The sequence below is a fragment of the Garra rufa genome, chromosome 1, assembly GCF_049309525.1.
Source record: "Garra rufa chromosome 1, GarRuf1.0, whole genome shotgun sequence".
Classification (NCBI taxonomy): Eukaryota; Metazoa; Chordata; class Actinopteri; order Cypriniformes; family Cyprinidae; genus Garra; species Garra rufa.
The window spans coordinates 84,458,949-84,478,691 of record NC_133361.1 but is presented as its reverse complement, the minus strand read 5'-3'; the positions used below and the strand labels follow the sequence as shown (position 1 = coordinate 84,478,691).

Below are 19,743 nucleotides of genomic sequence, written 5' to 3'. Positions count from 1 at the left end.
AACCTACATTATACTGTACAAAAGTAATACAAGACTAATATTGTTCTGTTACATGTTACACCGTACTTTTATTTTGACAGGTTGCCGTGAAGTTTCTGTATCTGTGTCCAAATTCAGGGTCTGCATCCTCCTTAGGATCCTTCCTACCAGGTTGAAGGAGGAGGGGTCCTCCGAAGACCGCAAAACCTGGAAGTAGGAGTCTGTGAATTTGGACAGCCTACCCTTCTTTCAGTTCCCTCTCTTCCCCGTTGCTCATATCGTGTCGCCTAGCAACCGTGACAGCGCTAAGCAAGAAGTAAGGTTATCTGTACTGCACAAAACAAAAGAGCTGCTCTATCGTCCCTAAAAGCGTTAAAAACAGCTTCAATCACTAACAAGAATTAGCTGTGTGTAAGGGGATATTCACACAGGCAGTAAGAAAGAAGCCAGTTTACGAAAGTGACATACAAATGTAAAAAAAAAATAAGCTTAACGCTAAAACCAAAGGCCTAACTAGACAACCGCTATAACAAAAAACACCAAGAAACGCCAGTTTTTTTAAAACTTACATCACTACTACCGTTCGATTTGTTCGCTATTATTTGAAAATTCTGGAAGCGCTCTGCCGAAAGGAATTATGGGATTGGTAGGACGGGAAAGGATCCACCAGACCCATCCTTCAAATTCGGGGAAAAGGAGGACGTATTTGTGGGCCGCATTTGAAGGATCCCATGAATTTGGACAGCCTTCGTCGCGGCGCTGTGACGTAACATCCTTCAAATGAATCCTCCGAAGGATGTAGACCCTGAATTTGGACACAGCCAGCGTGTACCAAGTGTGCCGTAGGTGTCCTGAAAAGTGAAGCCAAAAGTTTTCGATCGCCCCCTGGTGGCTGGCTGCAGTACAGGTCATAAACCCCGCCCTCTCCATGTAATCTAATGGGACGTAAGCCAAAATAAATAATCAAATTACACTTCAAATATTTTTTTTCCAAAGATGGTTTCCATCGTTTTTCTAATAATTTATTTTTTAAGTTGTTATTTGATGCTATGAAAATGGGGTTTGGTGTCTCATAATCATAAACAAACAGAGGTTTACTATTAAAATGAAACAAAACCAAAGGCCTAACTTTGGGTTTGGGTTTGCGGGAGTTAAGGCGGGGCTTTGATAGCGCCTCTCCGCCTCACGACACTACTGCGCATGCTCTGGCTTCAAACGAATCTCTACTGCGCATGCTCTGGCTCCAAAAGATGTCATTTCTCCCAAGATGGTAGCGGCCATATTGAGTTGTTTTGGCTTCACTTTTCTATATGGAATGAAGCGGAGATGCGTTGTCCATCTTTATTACAGTCTATCGTGTGTACAGTATGATATGATGCTAGTTCTCTCAAATGAAACGGTAAAAGTGACATTCACAAGAGCTTTGGAGATTGAGTTTATCTGTTCATGTGAGATGCAATGGCCAAAAAAAGTAAAAAAAAACAAGTAAAAAAAAAAAAATTTACGTGGCATTTCGCACTATAGTAGATTTGCTTTTTATGAATGGAGTCCGCGATCCAGTCCGTGGTTTGTTTTTTTCGCGGAGGAGACATTGTAAAAGCGTGACCATGTAGAGACAGAAATGACATGTTTTCGTGTAAATAAGATAAATAACATAAGGCTATTTCGTTTGTTTGATAAAAGAACAATGTATAGACCTGTTCCATAGGAAAGATAACCTAAAATGACTTTTATTGTGCCCTGGCACTTTGTCGAAAATAAAATGAACTTGACGTTCAAGGGGGCGGGGCGGGGCGCCCCCCTAAGATAATTGTAGGGGAAACACTGAACTACTCTCTGACTGTCTTACTAGTGCACTGACTACTGAACTAGGAGCTGATTGAAAAGCACCCAGAGATTGTGTTTGCATTGATTTTTCTGTCTATTAATTATTCTCATCTGAAACAGGAAAAAGTGTTCAAACACACAGAAAAACTCCTGGAGAATCAACAGAGATCCATGTGACACAATATTATAAAGATGGTGTTTATTAAAGAGGAGAGTGAAGACATGAAGATTGAAGAAACATTCATAGTCAAACATGAAGATACTGAGAGACAAACAAAGATGGCGTTTATTAAAAAGGCGAGTGAAGACATGAGGATTGAAGAAACATTCATCAAACATGAAGATACTGAGGAACAAACAAAGATGGTGTTTATCAAAGAGGAGAGTGAAGACATGAAGATTGAAGAAGTATTCATAGAGAAACATGAAGATACTGAGGAACAAACAGGTTGGTTTTTATTCTCAAACCTGAAGTCACTACAAAAATGAATGATATTTATGAATGTCACACGAGTGTAGAAATGTTTTGAGATCAAGTGTTGAGATCAAATACTAATGCTGCCTTCAAGTGCAACTGAGAAGATCTTGCTTTCACATTGGCCATTTGTTATTATGACATCATGCATTTAAGTTGTAACAATAATATGGAATTAACCTAAATCAAAATTATATTTTTTTCTGTTACATTAAACCTAGTATCTGCTTCTAATATTAAAACCATTGATTTATAGCACTTTTGGCTACTTACGCAAAAGTACTAACAAAGCAAACCTTGAAATGTTAGTAATCACATTTGGCTACTGCATGCTGTCTACATTTGTTAATTTAAAGTATTTGGTAAGCAAATAAACAAGTAAACACTTAGGCTACGTCTAAATTAATCTGGATACAATTGAAAACAGCCTTTTAGTGTTAAAATATTCTCTATCCACACTAGCATTTTCTAAAAGTTTCTCATCCACACTGAAATGTCAGAAAGCGTTAAATTCACTTATTCAAATGGAACAGATTACACTTTTTCATGCATATCTTCTAGTAAGATCATTTCATTTACCTTCTTTTTTTTAGAACAAGACAACGTTAGCCTGGAAAAATCCAGACCCTAATCTATTAAGATTAAGGGTCTGGCATCGAGCAATGAAAACTGCCTAATTCGAGGGGCGGCACCAAGCGTGCATTTGAAACTCTAACTGCACGCAATTGGATAATGCCACGACCAATCACAACAATACACGCTTAGCTACCAGCAGAGCTAAATGATGTTTCATTAACAAAGTTCGGGAGAAGGTGTCAGATGCTTAGCGTAAACATCACAAGTCAATCAGCGCCATAGGTTTAAATACAGCTGACTCACCTCAATTCACTCGATGGTTTATCAGTAACCCTCCACAACCCCATCTCATCACTCCGAGTTCTCGCTACTCCTATTGGAGGGTAACGTACTCTGGGTTCGGGCCACTCCCGAGCTCGGAGCCCTTCACCGGACAGCACGCCAAACATGCACTACTATTCTCCGGCTAATTATATGTAAACGTGAACTCGTGAACTGATAGATTGAACTCTTGCCGTATCCAGTCGGCAAAACAGCAAAAACGTCCTTCTTGCAAAGGAACGATTCGAGTTTTCGGTTTTCTGTTCCTCTTTTATATGGAAAGCCAAGTCTAACTCGTTCATTGTAGCGGCCAAAGCCGTTTCAAACAACTTGTGGTTCATCTGTAGCGACAGCGATCTTTCAAAGTTTACTACATGATTCGGACGTCGCAGTGCTGTCATCATCAGCTTAGCTCGCCTCTGGCCCGCCTACATCAGATCAGTGTTGTTTTCGTCAACGTTGACGATGACGAAATCATTTCGTTGACACCACTTTTTTCATGACGAAAACGAGACGATGACGACATAAAAATGGCTCGTTGATGACTAAAACATGACGAGACGTGTGTGAGTTTTCGTTGACGAGACGAGAATAGACGAAAATGTTAGTGGGTGGTCCGTCAGACATTTAAAATGCATGACATTTCTGCTTATTGTGCATTAGCGAACGAATCGTTCAATTTAACCGGATCTTCTTAGTGACCCGGTTGAACCAGTACACCAAATCGAACTGAATTGTTTGAAACGGTTCGTGTCTCTAGTAAGCACTAATCCACAAATTACTTAAAGGTTTTTACTTTTTAACGTGCCCGACACTCCCTCTGATTCAAAATAAATCAATTTCCCGAGTTATTCAGTTACTCAAACAGTGTTTGAACGGCTGTGAAAAGAGAGCTGATGATGCGCATGAGCAGAGCAGCTGCCAGAGCGGTTGTCGTTCTCGAGTCATGAACCGGTTGCAGCGGTTGTCGGATCATCAGTACACTGAACGAGAATCGCTCTCTTTCGGATCACCAGTACACTGAACGAGAACCGGTTTCTTTCGGACGCGTCCGAGTTGAGAATCGATGAGCTGATACTGTGCGCATGCGTGTCATTTTTCAACCAGATGAAATGAAGCACGTTAGTCAAGTTGGTCTATTTTGTTAAACGTTTTGTTAAAAGTTTACTTAAGGATTCTGTTAGGTTATTGGCTAAAAGGGTTTTTATGATCTAGGTCAGGGAAGTGTCGTGGTACCATAATAAATGAGTTTGATTAAAAGAAAACATGTGATTTATGAATTAGCTGCACTGTAATAAAAGATAATGATGACATGCAAAAATTGTGTTTGTATTAAATAAACAATGTTTTAATGATACAATACACAACTATAATTTGAACCATGTTCAAACAAAAATTATTATAAAAGATTTTTATTTAACTTTTAAACGGTGGTATAATGCTAAAAATGAAGTAATCAAACTACTGCACAAGCAAACCAAGCGGCACGTTTCAGTCACTCTCTGTGTGAGTTCTCCAATCTCATTCTCGACTCAAGAAGCGGTTGCAGCGGTTGTCGGATCACCAGTACACTGAACGAGAACCGGTTTCTTTCGGACGCGTCCGATTCGAGAATCGATGAGCTGATACTGTGCGCATGCGTGACTCGTGCAGCTGCCAAACAAACAAACTCCTGCTATGACTGACTCCATCTCAAACCGAACTAGTTCTTTTTTTACCACTGTCTCTGTGCTAATGCTATGAGCGCGGTTAACTGAGGACTTTAATGAGGGGATCTGGTGAAACGTATGTTTATAACAAAGTCTTTATGGATTGTGCATGTGCAGTAAGCTGATAGTGTTTCTGATTAGAATTAATTTATCTTATAATTTATTAAATCAAGACTTGTAAAACTTACTCATATGATCACTGCATGTAACTGTATATGGGTGCGGGACGATAGTAATTACGTTAATGACGTCATTACGTCATAGCGTAAAAGAACTGGTGAACTGGTTTTTTGAACCGGTTCTTTGAAACGAACCGTCCGAAAGAACCGGTTCGCGGAAAAGAACCGAACTTCCCATCACTATTGTGCATGCCAATTAAAACCGGAAAATAGCTGCCGCTATGGCAAGCCGTTTTAGCATTAAATACTCTTTGCTATACTAGTATGGCAAGCCGCTTTAGCATTAGTGTGACACTACCCAACAGCAAAATGCTTACTGACCTACATTAATTTGTTAAAAGACTATTTTTCCCCTTTTTTTGACTAAAACTAGACTAAAACCTTTTTGACTTTTCGTCGACTAAAACTAGACTAAAACCTTTTTGACTTTTCGTCGACTAAAATTGGACTAAAACTATCACGTATAGAAGTGACTAAAATTTGACTAAAACTAATAACCATTTTAGTCCAAAAGACTAAGACTAAGACTAAATCTAAGATGGTTGTCAAAAACAACACTGCATCAGATACACCGATTTGATTGGTTCCCACAATTGCTTACGTATTGCAGTAACCTGCACCATTGCTCGATGCCAGAGTGTCTTGCAGAGACAATTCAAATTGTGCTCTCGCAAGACCTCTGGATTTCCAGGGTAAGACAACGTAGGACATACAGAAAAACAGTACAAAATAGGAGAAAAGAGCTGTAATATAAAGTATGTGTATATACATATATAGATAAGTATAAATAAAATATACAGCAAGTCTGACAATAAAACAAACACAAAATAAGCCAAAACAAAAGCATTAACATTGAAGTTAAATTCTGATGTAATTATGTGAGGTGTAAGATTGTAATGCATAAGATGTACACCTTGATATCTTGTAAATGTATAAAGTTAAAAAAGGGAATAAGTAGGAAGATTAGGAAAAAGGGAAAGAAGAAGGAACAAAATATATAAACTAAATAACCAGATAAAGAAAGGAAATGAAGAAAATAATTCAAATAATATCAATATAATCAAGTAAATAAATAGATGAACACTGTTCAGGAGGCATCAGAGTGGAGCAGTAGGTCATTCTTACACCAAGGTACTGTATTTTAAGATGTGAACGGTATAGACCAGTGGTTCTCAAACTGGGGCATGAAAAACAAAAGCTGAGCTTTGGCATTAATTTAATTCTAGCCCAACTTAAGGTTAAGGTGATGAGTTGGCTTAAGTGGTGTTTCCCATACATGGATAAATTTGTGACGACTTGCCACAATATCAAAACTGGCCGCCACAAATAGATTTTCCAAAAGGCTTTGGCTTTGTGAAACAGGCGTTAGTGTGGACCAGGCCTAAAAGATAGAATGGTAAATTACTTTTTGTGGAAAACTTAACACTTATTGGTTTGAACTACTGTTATATGTATCTACATGTTGTGATGTTAACTGCTTTGTGCCATTAAACTGGGGTTAACTTTTATCCCTTTGTTTTTCCAACTTAGACCTAACAGCGCTGAAAGAGGAGAGAGAAGTACTGAATGAAACTGAAGAGAAAGATCAGTTTGAGAATCTTCATAATTTCGTATCTGGAGAAAAATCTGTTTGTTCCTTAGAGTCTGAAAAGATTTCTAAACAAAAAACAGCTCAAAAGACAGGAACTATGAGTATTTTCACTTGCTGTCAGTGTGGAAAGAGTTTCAAACAACAAGGACACCTTAAAAGGCACATGAGAATTCACACTGAAGAGAAGCCTTACTCATGCCAACAGTGTGGAAAAAGTTTCACTGATAAAGGAAACCTTAACAAACACATGAGATTTCACACCGGAGAGAAGCCTTACACATGCAAACAGTGTGGAAAGAGTTTCACTGTAAAAGGAAACCTTAACATTCACATGAGAGTTCACACTGGAGAGAAGCCTTACACATGCAAACAGTGTGGAAACAGTTTCAGTCAAAAAGGAAGCCTTGACAACCACATGAAAATTCACAATAAAGAGAAGCCTAACAGATCCCCTTAGCATGGACAGTGTTTCAAACAAATTGTCTAGAACAGAGAGTTCCGGTCCTTGATTCTGATTGGCCACAATCAAAGCTGTTGTAAATTACTCTACGAAAATACACCTCTTTGTTTCTCGGGAACCACATTGTTGCAACTACAATTACAGTTAATGTCAAAAGTTTACATCCCCCTTTCAGAATCTGCAAAATGTTCCCTTGTCAAAACAATCCTAAAGAATTCCAATAAGAATCCTATACAGGGCTCTTACAATGATAGAAATTCTAATACACATTTTAGAGCACTGTGTTTTGTCCATGGTACACTTTACCGTGTCAACTAGCTATATTGTGTTTGGCTGAGCTTACTGCATAAACATGTAAGGAATGAAATGGACTATGGACAATGTGTTTGCTCTGTCTCCAATGTAAGAACTACACATTTGTATATCATGAATTGAAGGTAGGGCTCAGAGAAAGTGCACTGTTTTTTTGATTGAAGCAAAATGAAAGACACTGTTAGAATTTTAACATCAGTGTGCATGGATTTAATTTGCACACGTCAGTTACTTTCTCACTTCTACCACCAACATTGGCGGCTTTGTGGAAGGCTCAAGGTGGAAGGTAATAATCATATCTTGGATCCATTCCTCAAGGATTGTATTAGGAATGGTCTTAGAGTATTGTCTTACAGGACAAGGCCTAAATCTGCTGTATGATCATTTCTACAGGAGTTTAATGGGATCCAATTTCATCTTGAAATTTTCATCTTGAATTGACTATACACACACACACACACACACACACACACCATTGTATTGCACTAATTTAACTTGCTCTGACACTTTGTAATTATTATTTGTCTAATACACTTGGTTTGTAAATGGTGGCTGTGTGTGAGTTTACTACGTTCATACATTCTTTCATAAAAAAAAAAGAAATCTCCCATTTCAAATGAATTTGGCGCTCTGTGGGGTATTGTTACAACTTAAACTCACCTAGTGAGTTTAGTGCAAAAATTTCATGTCTTTCTTTCAAAAGTTCACTCTTACGGGTAATAAACTGAGCAAAAGGGTAGGCGTATCTGGCGTGCTGTCCGGGAGAGGGTCCGTGCTCGGAATTTGGCCCAAACTCTATAAATGCTCCCCAAAAAGGCTAATAATTGCAAGACAGCAGCCAGGTGACCCCCAAAAATTGCCTAGCTTGAGCTGAAGGGATGCTGGAAGTTGGTTGTAATAGCAGGCCTGCACAGGAGGAGCAATATTAGTCTGTTTCATTCTTATTCCGAGGTCCCCGTAGCCGCCAGACCCAGCCTGTATCCAGATCAGATGGTCATTGCAGTCCCCCAGATCCAGTCCGTACCCAGCTTAGATCATGGATCACCACCTGGAGATGACTTTAATAGCCGAGGTTGTCAAACAGATTAGCTCCAGAGACGGATCATCAATGAAGACCTCGCCAAACTAGACGGCCATCGGTGCTACACCACGGGATCCAGATGAGTTCTCTACAATCAGACATTGGTACAAACTGCTGGTTTCGTCTGGCCAGAGGAGAACTGGTCCCCCGACTGAGCCTGGTTTCTCCCAAGTTTTTTTTCTCCATTTCTGTCACCTGTGGAGTTTTGGTTCCTTGCCGCTGTTGCCTCTGGCTTTCATAGTTGGGGAAATTTTTTCAGCGATATCGTATATTATTTGAACTGAACAGGACGATGATATCACTGAATTCATTGATGAACTGCCTTTTACTGAAAATTGATTATGTACTAATAAATTTACTAATAAATTTAATAATGCGTTAATTACACACATTGATGCTGTTTAAATACTGTGCAGTTGCTTTGACACAATCTGTATTGTTAAAAGGGTTATATAAATAAAGGTGACTTGACTTGACTTGACATGACTTGAATCCACCAACTTGACATGACTTCAATCCACCATCCTTTCATCCACTGCCAGCTGTCTGTCTGGATGGAAGCAAGTTTTGCATGCTGTGATGATGCTGTCGTACAGGGGCTTGATTTTGAAAAGTCATGTCGTAGGCTTGAATCCCCTTTTTTCGCGTGTTTTCTCGATCACCCTCAGGATCACAAAGATGCAGGTTCCAGGAAATGGCCTGAAATCTGGACCTGGACATAACCAATCTTGGGAAGGGTAAGCGGTAGATTTCTTTTCCCGACCAGTAATCACCAATATTTTTGGCACCAAGGAGCCCGATGTAAACCACAAGTGCAATGTATGAATAAAATTCTTGTGCTTTTAAAGGCAACCACAGGAAACGTTTTCCAGCCTCTGATATCATTCTTGCAAAGGCGTTTGTATTTTTTACAATTGTGTCTACCACAGAGCTGGTAAAATAAGCTGAAAGAGCTGCAAGGGGGAATAGATCCTGTCCATTACAAGCTGTGCTCCTGTGATTCGTTTAGGCAGGAAAAGTGGTAACACTGGAACCTCATCCTCAACACTGCAGTCTGAGGCCCTACGTCAAACTCCCTATGTTGGAATTGACATATAAATCTAGTGTTTGCAAAAGACCACCGAAAATAGAAGGTTTATCCTTATCCTTATATAGATTTAACCTTGATTTCCGTAAGAAAGGTGCCCCAAATTGGTGGAAAACCACATCTCAACCATACGCTGTCCAAAGCATTGAACCGCCTTCACGCGGCAAAACAGAACATGTTGTTGGCCTGCACTGCTGGGTCAAACTGCGCTTCCCAAAAACAGATTGGGTCAAAACTGACAGAAGAAAACTGTAAGCCTGCTCTAAGCCAGTCTCGCACAACGCAAGAGCCTCCGTTTCTCCTGTGTAATTTGGGGGCCGATAAAAACTGCGTCCGACCCAGTGAAGTAAACCATGACCAGCCCGGCTAGCTCAGTCGGTAGAGCATGAGACTCTCCATGTTGGGCGGCCCTGTTGACTCTCTTTCTTATACTCAGAAGCTGACTCGGGTGAGTTCTGTAATGATAGTATAGCAGCAAGCATTGAGGTAGCCAATTGTCCTCTAGAAGCAGCATCTAAGGAAATTAAAGAAGAACAAGCATGCAAAACAGATAACGAGAAACAGACAAGCCATACTAATGGTGAAGCATCAATAGTACAAGCCTTACATGACACAATGGTTCTCAGCAGACTTCCTGCACCTGAGCCCTTAGTTTTCTCAGGGGACCCACTCAAGTTCTTAGAGTGGAGAACAAGTTTCAAGGCATTAATAGAACGGCGATGCACAAATCCAGCCGATAAGTTGTTCTACCTACAAAAGTATGTCAGCGGTGAAGCACAATCTGTGTTGGAAGGAACCTTCTACAGAAAAGACAACGAAGCCTATGATCAAGCATGGGAAGCACTGAATTCTCGGTATGGCCATCCATTTGTAATTCAGCGTGCGTTCAGAGAAAAACTGAATAGCTGGCCCAAGATTGGTTCGAGAGAGTCTGTTAAATTGAGACAATTCAGTGATTTTATGACAGCATGCAGCAATGCTATGCCACACATCAAAGGGCTTCAGGTGTTAAACGACTGTGAAGAAAATCAGAAAATGCTACAAAAACTACCTGATTGGCTGACGTCTCGTTGGAATCGGCATGTAACAATGCAGCTGAAACGAGCGGAAGAGTACCCTACTTTCAAGGAGTTTGCTGATTTTGTGGCACAGGAAGCAGAAATAGCATGCAACCCTGTAACATCCTTTCACGCCCTGAAGCTCTCTGAAGAAAAGCCATCTAGAGAAGTCAAGCGCTCAAAGGCTAATGCGTTCATCACTAATGTGAAAGCGTCAGATAAATCAAGAATAGTGTCAAAATCATACAGTGTTGGAGTAAGCAACTCAGTTGATTCTAACAGATCCAATAGAGTTAACACTCTGCCTTCATGTTCAAACCCAGTCACGTGCAGGTGTTGTGGAGAGAGCCACTCCATCCACAAATGCCAAACGTTCACCAGTAAGTCTGTGGAGGACAAGAGAAAGTTCATATAAGACAATAACCTATGTTTTGGCTGTCTTAGGAAAGGACACAATTCAAAGGACTGAAGGAATAAAGCTACTTGTAGTATATGCAAGAAACATCATCCAACACCACTTCATGAAGACCGTCCTTCTTCTACAGCAGTAACAGTTTCGCACACAATGCAAGCTGAACAAAACACATCTTCTCTTTCCTGTTGCGTAGACAGTGGAGATGGTGGGAGTACATCAATGATAGTGCCTGTATGGATTTCTTCAACTTCCACTCCTGATAGAGAGACCTTAGTTTACGCTCTTTTGGATACGCAAAGCAGCAACACCTTTGTGGATCAAGAGTTGTGTGAGAGGATGGGGGTGATTTCAGAGCCAGTAAAGTTAAAGCTTACCACAATGATGGGAAAGGATTCAATTGTTCAAAGTGAAAGAGTTTGTGGGCTCAGAGTTAGGGGGTTTCACTCCCATGGCCTAATCAGTTTGCCACCTGCCTATACCAGAGACTTCATTCCACTTGAACTTTCCCACATTCCTACTCCGGAAACCGCTAGAAGGTGGAGTCATCTGAATGAAATTGCTCAGGAAATTCCAACGCTGCTGAATTGTAAGGTCGGACTCTTGATAGGTTATGATTGCTCAAGAGCTTTGGCACCACGCCAAGTCATCACAGGAGGTGATGAAGAACCATTTGCAGTCAAGACAGACTTGGGTTGGAGCATAGTTGGCTGTCCACCGCAGTTTGCCAAGTCGACTGAAGTTACAGGCCTGTGCCATCGTGTATCTGTTAAGGAACTCCCGATACTGACACCTACCTCAGTCATCAGAGCCCTTGAATCAGACTTTAGAGATACAAGCCCAAGGGAAAGGAGCATATCACAAGATGATATACAGTTCACGCAACTTCTAAATGAGAAAATTAATCAGAATTCAGAGGGACACCTTGAGATGCCCCTCCCCTTTAAGACACGCCCACAGTTACCTGAAAATAAGCAGCTGGCTCTGGTGCGACTGAAGCGTCTGAAAGGAAGATTTGAGAAAGACCAGAAATTCAAGGATGATTATGTAAAGTTCATGGAAGGTGTCTTCAAGGATGGTGATGCAGAGAGCGCTGAACACCAACCCAAAGTAGGAAACGTCTGGTATATTCCTCACCAGGGGGTATATCACCCTAGAAAGCCAGAGAAAATTAGAGTTGTGTTCGACTGCTCTGCTAAATATGGTGGCACGGCGTTGAATGATCACTTGCTAACGGGACCAGATCTCACTAATGGACAATGAGGCGTACTCTGCAGGTTCCGCAAATATCCAATCACCATTATCTGTGATGTGGAAAGGATGTTTCACAGGTTCCATGTAAGCCAGGAAGACAGAGATTACTTACGGTTCCTGTGGTGGGAAAATGGCGATACAAGATCAGAGCCAAAGGAGTATCGCATGAAAGTCCACCTTTTCGGAGCAGCATCATCTCCTGGCTGCGCGAATTACGGAATGAAGTATCTTGCATGTCAAAACGAAAGAGAGTATCCTGCAGCAGCCAGTTTCATCAAAACTAATTTCTACGTTGATGATGGGCTCATTAGTGTGAAAAATGTGGACACTGCTATCAAACTTGTCCAAGAAGCCCGAAATGTGTGTGCAAAAGGGAAATTGCGCCTACACAAGTTCATCTCGAACAACAAAAGGGTTATGGAGTCTGTCCCTGTCAGTGAACGAGCCAGCGAAATTCAGGATGTGGAGCTTGGTTCAAATGAATTCCCAGTCCAGACTGTGTTGGGAGTAAAGTGGAGTGTAAATAGTGACACCTTTTCATTTAAAGTAACACTGGATGAGAAACCAGCAACAGGGCGAGGAATCCTCTCAACCGTCGCATCTGTGTTTGATCTGTTAGGATTCTTGGCTCCCTTCCTTCTATTAGGAAAGAAAGTACTACAGGAAATGTGCCAAAGGGGCATTGAGTGGGATGACCCACTTCCCAGAGAGTTAATGCCGCAATGGAGTAGCTGGCTAAATGAATTGAAGAACCTGCACGATCTCCAGATAGCAAGATGTTTTGCTCCTGAACACCTAGGGACTGTTCAGAGGATCGAACTCCATCACTTTTCAGATGCGAGTAGCCATGGCTATGGTCAGTGCTCATATATTCGAGTGTTGAGTGAAGATAAAGTGCACTGCTCTTTTGTCATTGGCAAAGCAAGAGTTGCGCCCACCAAAATCGTGACTATACCCAGGCTTGAGTTAACAGCTGTGGTGATCTCTTCAGCAGTCAGTAGCATGTTAAAGGAGGAGCTGGAGCTCAAAATTGACCAAGAATATTTCTGGACCAATTCAAAGGTAGTCTTAGGCTACATTAACAATGAAGCCTGTAGATTTCACGTTTTTGTAGCGAATCGAGTCCAAAGAATTAGAGAGGCGACTAACCCTGAACAGTGGCACTACATAGACACCGAACAAAATCCTGCAGATCACGCTTCCAGGGGCCTCAAGGTGTCAGAGCTGATCACTTCAAATTGGCTCACTGGAACGAAGTTTCTCTGGGAAAGAGAAATTGTCACAGCAAAGACAACTCCTGAGCTTCTGGTTGGCGACCCTGAAATCAGGACAACACAAGTGCTACAAACAAATGTAGCAAATGATGATGATCATTTTCTAGAGAGATTCAGTAGATTGTCGAAATGGCACACTGTATTGAAAGTTGTCGCTCGTATCCAGCAACTAGCGAGAGACAAGAAAGTTAAACCCATAAATGTTGAAGACATGAGAAATGCAAGCATCACGCTCATAAAATTGGCACAAAGAGATGCCTTCAAAGATGAAATACAAATACTGAAGCATAGTAAATTGCCATATAAATCTAATAAAATATTAATTTGTCATTTGTAATAATAATTTCATTCATTTGGACATCATTTATGTGATAATTACTGATAAATAAAGGATTCAGTTAATACTTCAATGTATGGCAACAGTGTAATATGAACTGGGAAGCCTGTGATCATTTCTTTTCTCCTCATTTTTTTCCTTTTTTCTCTCTTTTTTCTTTCTTTTTCTCTTTTTCCCCCTCCTTCCCCTCCTTCCTCCTCCTTCCTTTTCTTCCCCCCCCTTAACAGACTATTGTTCCCCAGCTTTGGCGCAATCGGTTCGGCTGTTAACCGAAAGGTTGGTGGTTCGAGCCCACCCAGGGACGTGTGAAATGCCGGAGTTTTGCACGCGCGTCAGGTGTCCACTAACGCCTATGCCATTCTTAGGGTTGCGAGGCACAGCTTTCTCAGGGCGTTTATCTTGTGCACCTTCAATAAGCTGGCTTGTTTTAAAAGAATTCAGCGGCTGGCATTTGGTGAACATTTTCACCAGCTCGAGTAGTTTGCTGTGGCATGTGGATGCCTTCTTTACTGATGATCTGTCTCTGGGGCTCATCTAGTTGACATAGTATCCGCTGACATTCGGCTGAAGGTGCTGATCCACCATCTGCTCTTGGTACGGACTGGAACCGGGGGACTGTAGTGACCATCAGATCGGAATACAGAATGGATCTGGTGGCTACGGTGACCTCAGAATAAGAAGAAACAGACTAATATTAATGTAGATGCAAAAGTTCCATGTTGCCACAAAGTCAATACCCAATACCCCACCGGGATGACTTGAAATACAGTCAGCATCGGCAATTTTTGCCAGTCTCTCTGGAGGCTTGTTGAGAAAGATAGTCTTGCTTCGTTTTGTTTCCTTTTATTGGCGTGGCTGGTTGTTGGTCCTCGTCAAAGAGGTGTCCACCGATCATAGCGTGCCGGAGCCAGAAGACTTGTTGTTTTGTCAATATGTTCTCAAGACTTTGCGGCAGGTATCAATAAACTACAGCACAATCACAGCTCGCCGCTACCCATCGTAAACAGGTTGGGCCTGTCTGTTCCGGTGGGCTCTCAGTGGTGCTAAAGCATCAAATGAAGAGGATGGGATTCGAACCCACACAAACCAAGGTGTGCCGAGCACAACGGACTAGCCTTGCATCGCCTTAACCACTCGACCACCTTTCGTTTTGCGCGGTCCTTTTGTTTAACACTCCCGATTCAGACCACCAGCTCATTAGTAGAGCGCTCAGTGAACTGAACTGAGTGTGTCAGATAGGGAAGACACACAAAAATTGCAGAGTGGGGTCCCCAGGACCACTGCTAAATGTACCGAACGACAAGGATGGGATTCGAACCCACGCGTGCAGAGCACAATGGATTAGCAGTCCATCGCCTTAACCACTCAGCCACCTCGTCGTATTACGTGGCGTCTTTTATTTAGCACTCCCGATTCAGATCATCAGCTCATTAGTAGAGAACTCAAAGAACTGAACTGAGTGTGTTAGATAAGGAGGACACACAAAAAGTTCAGCATGGGGTCCCCAGGACCTAGATTAAGGTCCAGTGCTAAAGGAACCGAACGACAAGGATGGGATTAGCAGTCCATCGCCTTAACCACTCGGCCTCCCCGCCCCCTTGCTGACTGAGAGAGGCCATGCTGCGGACCTTTTCAGCTGCTGCTGCTGTGCTTTCAGCAGGCTGTTTTGAGCACAGAGGGAATAGTGAATGAGCCGTCTTTTACACACCTCTAATCTGTTCCGTAGAAACACGGTGCAGCAACCCGTGCCAGGAGACTGTTTGTGCGGCAGTTTAAAGCTTGCTACCACCTTGTCGGTTCACATCCACGTAGGTGCCTGCAAAGGTCACGACCGTCGCCGGCATTCTTTCGCAGAGGCAATATTGTAGCCTATGAGGTTTATCCGAGGCGCGATCATTGCTGGTTGAAAACTTTACCCAATACCCCGCCAGGATGACTTGAAATACAGTCAGCTTTGGCAATTTTTGCTAGCCTCTCTGGAGGCTTAGAGTATTGTTGAGAAAAAATAGCCTTGTTTCGTTTAGGTTTTGTTTCTCGTCGAAAGGGTGTCTGCTGATGATTGAGCGCCAGAGCCAGAAGGCTTGTTGTTTTGTCAATATGTTCTCAAGACAGGTATCGTTAAACTGCAGCGCAATTACAGCTCACCGATACCCATCGTAAACAGGTTGGGCCTGTCTGGTCCGGTGGGCTCTCACTGGCGCTAAAGCTTCCAGTGCATGTCGAGCACAATGTATTAGCCTTCCACCGCCTTACCCGCTGGACCACCTCGTCATCTTGCGTGGTTTCTTTGTTTAACGCTCCTGAACCATGTGCATGTGGATGCCTTCTTCGTCTTTTGTTTCAGCCGCCGAGGGCCTGTTTTCCACTGAGGCCCTGCGTCAAACTCCCTATGAGACACAATCGAACGTTAGTAGTAACCTCCGATTACGGCCGAATGTGGATTCTGCTCGGACGACGGGGCACCGGTACATCCTTTGTAGCTTTGGCTTGTTAGCCAAACGCTACAGCAGTTTGCCATTTCCCATGAAATCATCCTTGATTTCCTTAAGAAAGGTGCCCCAAATTGGTGGAAAATCACATCTCAACCATACGCTGTCCAAAGCATTGACCCGCCTTCACGCTGCAAAACAGAACGTGTTGTTGGCCCGCACTGCTGGGTCAAACTGCGCTTCCCAAAAACAGATTGGGTCAAAACCGACAGAAGAAAACTCTAAGCCTGCTCTAAGCCCTACCCACGGGGAGGGCTCGACAGTCTCGCACAACGCGAGAGCCTCCGTTTCGCCTGTGTAATTTGGGGGCCGATGAAAACTGGGTCCGACCCGGTGAAGAAGCCCACGACCAGCCCGGCTAGCTCAGTCGGTAGAGCATGAGACTCTTAATCTCAGGGTCGTGGGTTCGAGCCCCACGTTGGGCGCCTCTGTTGACTCTCTTTCTTCCCAAAAGGGTGGAGGGCTCCAGCGTGCCCATTCGCCGCGCAGGCTGAGTGGATTTTGCGAGCTCCGGAAACATCTTTCAAAACAGATGTCGCTGTTAGTGCGAGCAATTTTAATCCCTATCACTAACCCTAACCCTTGCTTTTACACCGGTGATCCGGCGGCAGCAAGCAACAGCGGCTGTCTCTGTGGCGCTACCTGGAGCAGGATCGTCTGTTTCCGCGGCCGTCTCCTCGTCCAATCGCCGATCTCGCCGTCCATTGTGAGAATGGACGAGAGCCAATCGCGTCGCTCGCCGTCCATTGTGAGAATGGACGAGGCGCCAATCACATCGCACGCGCTCCATTGTTGAGAGCCAATCGCGTTGCCGAATGAGAATGGACGCTGCCACCCACCGCGCTTAGCTTCATTCTAATTCATGTAAAAAATCAGACGAACGGAACATCTAATAACTTTTCAAAGTAAGTAATAAATGTTTGCTTCTTTCTTCATATGTGTTTACAGTGTTCTCAATTGTTAACTCGTTACGTTTTTGTCCGTCGTTCATCCGTTTTTGTGTGTTCATAAACTTTTGACTCGCGACTTGTGAATGAAACAATGTTAGTTTGCCTCTAATCTTCCTTATTAAACTCCATTTACACGTTCTGAAGTTCAATTTAATTGGGAAAAAAAACGTGTTTCAGCTGTAAATGTAGTCATTCTTTATGACAATTTACCGTGTTTTTACTATAGTGAAGCGTAGTAACCATGTTGTGTTTTTGGCTGATCGATTACAACTGTATGAACACAGTCTTACTATAAATTAAAATCCGAATGAACAGAACAAACAAAACCCATTTTCCTTGTGTTTATCTTTATTTACCATGGTTTTACTATAGTGAAAGTGTAGTAATCATGTTTTCTTTTCATGCCTTGCCTATAATCTCACATATTAAACACAGTTTGCCTGTAATCTTACTTATTAAACTCAATATAAACAGTCTTACTATGAATAAAATCATGAATGAAAAAATCACCATGGTTTTACTAATGTGAAAGTGAAATGATCATGTTTGGTTTTTATGACTTGCCTAAAACCTCACATATAAAACACCATTTGCCTGTAATTTTGCATAATAAACACATGTATTCTTTTTTTTTTCAGTTTGATTAGGATTTTAAAAATGTTTTGTTGTAGAAATAGCATTTCTAATTAAAATGTAATGTGATTTTGCTATGTGTGACTGTAGTAATCAAGTTTTGTGTTTGCAGATGGATTACCATTTGTAGAAACACAGATGCAAGTGCTACAAATAATAATTAAAATGAAAACACAATGTTATATAGACATAAAGGGAGGGTAACACTTTATTTAACATTGTCATTATACACGCTATATGTAGTTACTATAGCAATAACAGTAAATTATAAATTATTGGATGCAACTAATTATAAACCAAACAAAACACTAGTCTTACCCCTATAGTAACTGCATATGGTAATTTACTATTCAAATACTTATATGCATAATTGTAGTTTAACACCTTTGAATAAAGTGTAATCTTATTTTGCTTTATTAGTAATAAAATAATGTTTTATTGTTGTAATGGATGCCATTATTTAGTCAGCTTGAATATATATAATTGTATCATTATAAATAAATTAAAAATGTTTGTGTAGTTGTCCAATACTTGCAAAAATGCACATTACTAACTATTATTTCACTATTATATTTAGATGAGCACTAAGCCAAAGAGCCACAATGATGGCGAGTGGATGGCCAGGTTGAGGACTTTTGCCAGCTCTGGGGTTTGTCCGTCTGGAGGCAACAGACCAGCACCACGGCAGCAGAAGTGGTACAACCTCTACCAGAAGGTAAAGTTACCTGTATCTCATTGTAGAATATGTATGTGTGTACATTATTTGTCAAACATTTTTACACATGACTGTGTTTAATGTTTTTGAAAGAAGTGACTTTTAAGCCTGCATTTATTTGATCAAAAATACTGGAAAAAACAGCAAAATAGCTTGTACTGCATATTTGTATTTATTTTTTATTTTTTTAAATGAAAACTGATATGTTTTGCAGAATTCATTGATGAATAAAAAGTTAAAAGAACAGCATTAATTTCTCTTTTGAACAGTCCTGTATATCGTTAAAGAAGATTTTCTATTTTATTTCTAATGCTGTTCTTTATTGAACTTTTTATTCTTCAATGAATCCTAAAAAAAAGTATCACAGATTACATAAAAAAAAATACATTAAGCAGCACAACTGTGACCAACATTAGCTAATTAGCTAATTAGAATGATTTCTAAAATGATAGTTAAATATTCAGTGTTGATGACAGAAATAATTTAAATTTAAAGTTTATGGAACTATAAATTTAAACTGTAATGACATTTTACAATATTACTGATGTTTTCTTTATTTTTATCAAATAAATGCAGGATCGATGAGCATAAGGCACTTCTTTCAAAAAACATTAAAAATAGTAATGTTTCCAAACTTTTGACTGATCCTGTATTTGTGTTTCCTTTTATTAGGGCCCGAGCACCGATGGTGTGAGGACCCTATTGGATCTGCTTCGTTTATTATTATTAGGGCCCGAGCACCGATGGTGTGAGGACCCTATTGGATCTGCTTCGTTTATTATTAGGGCCCGAGCCCAAAAGGGCGAAGGCCCTATTGTTCTTCTAAGGATTCTTATTTGTTTTTTATTTTTTTTTTATTTTTGTTTTTTTTCAACCGTTGGGGCACTTTTGGGGGCCTTAACATACTCAAAAACTCTTGAAAATTTGCACACACGTTGGAATCTGCCGTCGTCCGGACGCCACAGAGGCTGGGACCCGGGCGTGGTTCAGGGCATCTACAGCGCCCCCTGGAACACAGTTTGAA

General features: G+C 41.3%; 1 protein-coding gene and 2 non-coding genes across 3 annotated transcripts; all 3 read left to right on the top strand.

The window, feature by feature from the left end:
- The first annotated feature begins 1,955 nt into the window (after nt 1-1,955).
- Nucleotides 1,956-8,851, top strand: LOC141325926 (uncharacterized). The gene is made up of 2 exons (XM_073834650.1): nt 1,956-2,254; nt 6,597-8,851. Exons 1-2 carry the CDS (start codon nt 1,999-2,001, stop codon nt 7,112-7,114), a joined length of 774 nt encoding a protein of 257 aa, XP_073690751.1. The 5' UTR covers nt 1,956-1,998; the 3' UTR covers nt 7,115-8,851.
- Nucleotides 8,852-15,774: 6,923 nt separating this feature from the next.
- On the top strand, nt 15,775-15,915 carry LOC141283564 (U4 spliceosomal RNA). The gene has a single exon (XR_012338171.1). It is a non-coding gene; the product is annotated as a U4 spliceosomal RNA (small nuclear RNA).
- Nucleotides 15,916-16,773: 858 nt separating this feature from the next.
- On the top strand, nt 16,774-16,846 carry trnak-cuu (transfer RNA lysine (anticodon CUU)). The gene has a single exon. It is a non-coding gene; the product is annotated as a tRNA-Lys (tRNA).
- Nucleotides 16,847-19,743: the final 2,897 nt, after the last annotated feature.

Coding starts and splice junctions, on each gene's coding strand:
- LOC141325926 (XM_073834650.1), top strand. CDS start 1,999: ATGGTGTTTATTAAAGAGGAGAGTGAAGACATGAAGATTGAAGAAACA. Junction 2,255..6,596: donor AGATACTGAGGAACAAACAG/GTTGGTTTTTAT, acceptor TTTCCAACTTAG/ACCTAACAGCGCTGAAAGAG.